The sequence below is a fragment of the Hyalella azteca genome, unplaced genomic scaffold, assembly GCF_000764305.2.
Source record: "Hyalella azteca isolate HAZT.00-mixed unplaced genomic scaffold, Hazt_2.0.2 contig14637, whole genome shotgun sequence".
Classification (NCBI taxonomy): Eukaryota; Metazoa; Arthropoda; class Malacostraca; order Amphipoda; family Hyalellidae; genus Hyalella; species Hyalella azteca.
Window position 1 is genome coordinate 5026 of NW_025944515.1, and position 4611 is coordinate 9636.

General features: G+C 41.6%; 1 protein-coding gene across 1 annotated transcript; it reads left to right on the top strand.

Moving 5' to 3' along the window:
- The first annotated feature begins 375 nt into the window (after positions 1 to 375).
- On the top strand, positions 376 to 3417 carry LOC108672104 (protein Tob1). Its single transcript, XM_018159731.2, has 2 exons — positions 376 to 1602; positions 1945 to 3417. Exon 1 carries the CDS (start codon positions 420 to 422, stop codon positions 1563 to 1565), a length of 1146 nt encoding a protein of 381 aa, XP_018015220.1. The 5' UTR covers positions 376 to 419; the 3' UTR covers positions 1566 to 1602; positions 1945 to 3417.
- Positions 3418 to 4611: the final 1194 nt, after the last annotated feature.

Sequence of the window (4611 nt, forward strand, 5' to 3'; positions counted from 1 at the left end):
CGTTATTCATTTTTGCTATTCTTCAATCACTGCCCACCCCTCTCGTCGTCGCTGTCACTGCAGGATCGATGAAATAGCTTGGCGTGGTCACGTCAACTGCTACGATATTAACTTTGGAGCCAGCTTTATGGCGACGAAACGATCATTGCGTTCGAGACAGAATTGACTTATTTATGGAGACAGAACGATTCAAATAAGTCAAAGAGGCAAGATTTTTTTTGGAAATTCCTTGTTTTAATATGATAAAGCACAGGCTATATGTTTTATTCATAGCCATCAATGCAATGAAGGTCAAATAAAACTAATTTTATTCGATATAAAATGAGATATCATACACGTTTTGCCTAATCTCAATTTATATTTCTTTTCAGGTTACGAGTCTTCCTTCAGTCCATCAACGAATATCATCAGCCAGAAATATGCACCTGGAGATACAAGTTGCGCTCAATTTTGTGATCTCTTATATGTACAACAAGCTGCCAAGACGGCGAGTTAATATATTTGGAGAAGAACTTGAAAAAGCGCTTAAAGCCAAGTTCGAGGGTCACTGGTATCCAGCAAAACCCATGAAAGGATCCGCATTCCGGTGCATCAAAACCGGCGATCCTATCGATCCTGTGCTGGAGAAGGCTGCGAGAGAAGCTGGCATGGAGATCAGAGAGATCAAGGAAAATCTTCCTGAAGATCTTGCTGTCTGGGTAGATCCTGGTGAGGTCTCTTACCGCATTGGTGAGAAAGGACTCATCAAGATCCTATACTCGGAAGCAGCAGAATCCGCCACGCAGGAAGAAAGTTTAGACAAAGAAGTCACGAAGACCTTTAATCCTGAAGCGCAATGCTTCAAACCAATTGACAACCTGAGTTCGTCTCTCAGCAGCATGTCCATCAGCCCAAAGTCATCGTCCCCCTACTCCTCCAATTCTCCAACCCCTCCTTTCAAAACACGCGAGGCTTCGCCTATTTCGGCTTTTCTACCCAAGACCGCGGCTCCTTTAACCTTCACAACGGCCACGTTCGCACAAACCAAGTTTGGTTCTACTAAATTAAAGACGAGCACAAAACGCGCAAACCGCATGTCACCAACTGAATTTTCGAATTACATCAAACAACGCCAACTTATTCAACAACAGCAGCACCAGCAACAGCAGCACCACCAGCAGCAGGCAGCTGTCGGAGCCCCTGGATTTGTCGGCCAATTCGGTGGCTCTCGTCCGAGGTCGCTGAGTCCAGCACCTCCCCTCGACCCGAACCTTTACCTCCAAAGCAACGGTGGACCAGCCTCATCTTACAGCCCCTGGAGTCGTGGTGTCTTCGACCAAGGATTCCACTCGGCTTCATTTTTCACTGATCTCATGCCCATGTCGAACCACTGCCCCGGCGCAAAACTTCCCCCTGGTTTTGAAGCCATGACCAGCTCAGGCTCCGGCCTCGTAGGCATGCCTGGACCGTCCGGGAACGGCGGAGCTGTCATCGCAGGTGGAGTGAACGGAGGCGACAAGAACTCTGCTATCAACGATGGAGTCTACTCGGCACCTCAATATCAGCACCTCTTGCTTGCTAATTGAGGTCTTCAGAAGATAAGACCGTCTCATGTAACAACAGTTAGCCAAGGACTACTACACACAGGACATGCATAGCCTATGTCCAGCCTCTGCTAGCAGAGGCGATCGCCTACACTTTGAAAATGCTGGTGTTTTAGTGGCATCAACAAATGATATGCCCATAATTGTTTCATACAATAGTATTACAATGTGTGTAGTAGTCCTTGGTCAGAACCATAGAAGGACTACTACACACATTGTAATACTATTGTATGAAACAATTATGGGCATATCATTTGTTGATGCCACTAAAACAACAGCATTTTCATAGTGTAGGCGATCGCCTCTGCTAGCAGAGGCTGGACATAGGCTATGCATGTCCTGTGTGTAGTAGTCCTTGCAGTTAGCTTATAATGACCGTCATGCAAATAGCTTTACAAGAGTAAGATTACGTCAAGATAGCAAAACCACCATTCATCACCGATCAGTCATTTGAAAAATTGTCGTCTATTTCTTTGATATAACGCTACCATGATCCTTTTCACCAGAATCAAAACTATAAAACTGTACGAAGCGGTTCCTATCCATTGCTGGCCTGCTATAGATCGTCATAAATGGATTCACTTTAAGTGGTCACTGCACTTTTCCTGTGAACCTATTTAATACTGGTATCGTCTAAGGCTTCATGGCTTCCCGCTCGATTGTGTCTAATCTTTTTTGAAGCTCTCGTTTTCCTTTTGTCATAGACGTCATATTTCAGCTGAAAGTATCCATATAGTTTTACAGCTCCTTAGAGTTCACTTTCTCAAGATATCGGCTTGACATCTAGTCCAGATACTTCCAAGCTGGAAAACTACGTAATGAATATATGAGCCTTAGAAAGAGCATGTCGTCGTAAAACTTCATCTGACTCAACCTTTTCTAGTTTTGTACTGCCTGAAATGTAGATGGTTTGGGTTGTTTAGAGATTTATTGAGTATTTGACTAATGTTGCTGCTCCATCTATACACTATGCTTTGTGGCTCATTTTGTACGTGCCTGTGTATTGTGAGTAGCTGTACATTGCTTGTTTGTAACGATACGAGTGTCATCATAGATAAATTTAATTAGAAGGGTTAGACACCATGCGGTTGTGAATTGTACATATTATTTGTAGCAGTGGAAGTTGAGGTCGTCTTAGACGGTCATAGACTCATTCACTTCTTCCCCATCACTCACAGATAGTCTCATATATTTTTCATACTTGTAAATCTTTTTATCTGAATACTACCGTTTCTATTTGGAGGTACGGATCGATCTTTTTGTGATAACGACAGTGTGATAGAGGCTCGCCGTAACGGACTAGTACAAACGTCCCAGTGTCTGTCGTCCCTCCGAGTCCAAAGACCTTCGAATTTTCTCTACCAGCCTCGCCGTGTCCTTCTCCACTTTCGGAGGCGTTCACGCGAGGCTCCGAAGACCAACGAGAGAGGAGGTCAAAAAGGAGGCGCCATGACCAGATGGTTTCAACAAAAAGTTGCAGGTTCGATTACTCGTTTGATCGGCATAAGGGGTTTCGCTTGGATCCTTGCATTTTGCCTTTTCCATCAGCTATTATGAAGAAGGTTGAAATACTAAATATGTATCACTGAAATTTTCAGCATTTCGTTCAGAGACCGAATATTCCTCGATTGAGGTTGTCACTTGTACTTTGTGAGTCATTGCACCGCCCTGAGGTAGCAATTCTTTCTTGAACCTGACACCATCTGTTGAAATATCGAATAATTAAACTATTGCAAAACGATATCTTTCGAGTAAGTACGGTCTGGGCCTAGACTCAGACGCTAAAAAACTAAGTCTAGGAAATAGCTTGTAGTGCTCCGTTGTTTAACAACACTATACTATTGATAGAGCTTAGGCTTAATGCTCCTATCTCGCATCCGAAGTCCGCTGGATCAGCGTACCATTTTTATCTGTAGGCTGTACTCGTAGATTGATCCACCTTGCCCAAAATTGTTTGCGGTGGACGTACAATATGTGTGCTCTTTAAGTCAAGTCAGGACCGCGAAAGTTCATGTCTAAATATGTGCTTGAACAGATGATTCAATTGATGTATTTTGTCGGTCCGTTTTTAAATCTGTTTTTTACCCTGTTGAAAATCCTGCACTGTGAAGATCCAGGCTTTTTTCGTATTAGTGTCATAGAAAATTAAGCTATGAACTTACTGAAAACTTGAATAATCTCACAGATTTATTGGCATGTCGTAACCAATAGTGACTCATGTTCTGAAATTATTGGGAGGTTTGAACACGGATAAGTTTAATTGAATATTGGCTTAGATATTAGGCAACAAGCAATTTAAAGTAGTTATAGAAATAGTCTGAGGTAAAAACCTCTCTTTCAGATTATCACCTTCACGAGCAGTTTTCTTGATAGACTTCTTCTACACCCGAAATTTTCGATCAATGCAGCTCTAAGCACCTAAATAAAATTAGTCTTGGTTAAGATACTTGAATTGTTGAGCAGAATCGCTCCCACTTCCTCTTCACTGCGTAGAGCCAAGCTCTGAAACTTATTAGAGTTACCAATGGATAAGTGATTATGCTTATAATAACGAAGACAAATGGTAGTTTGTTTTAATTATAATTGGTGTTCTCTATTGTTTAAAAATTGTTCTTGTGAAATCAATTTTATTTCACTGTGCTTGAATTATTAGAAATATGTTTTAATGTATTGTAAGCTAAATCAACGTTAAATAAGAAAATAATTCCAATTTGTCTCGAAAATTTTCAGAATTGTTCTATATGATAAAATACTACCGAAATTGTTCCTGTGGTGGCCACACACTGTCCGATAATGTGAACTTGAAAGCTCTCTTCGCTGAATGGTTGTTCCGGTTGAATCTTTAATATTTTTATATCAGATTATTGCCAAATAACATCTGTGGGTAACTACCATTTATTGGTAGCCAAATATCATCTGTGGGCTTTTAGTCACCCCCTGTAACATCTGTGGGTAATTACTCTTTATTGGTTACCAAATAACATCTGTGAGTAACTACCCTATATTGGTCACCTTGTTACATCTGTGG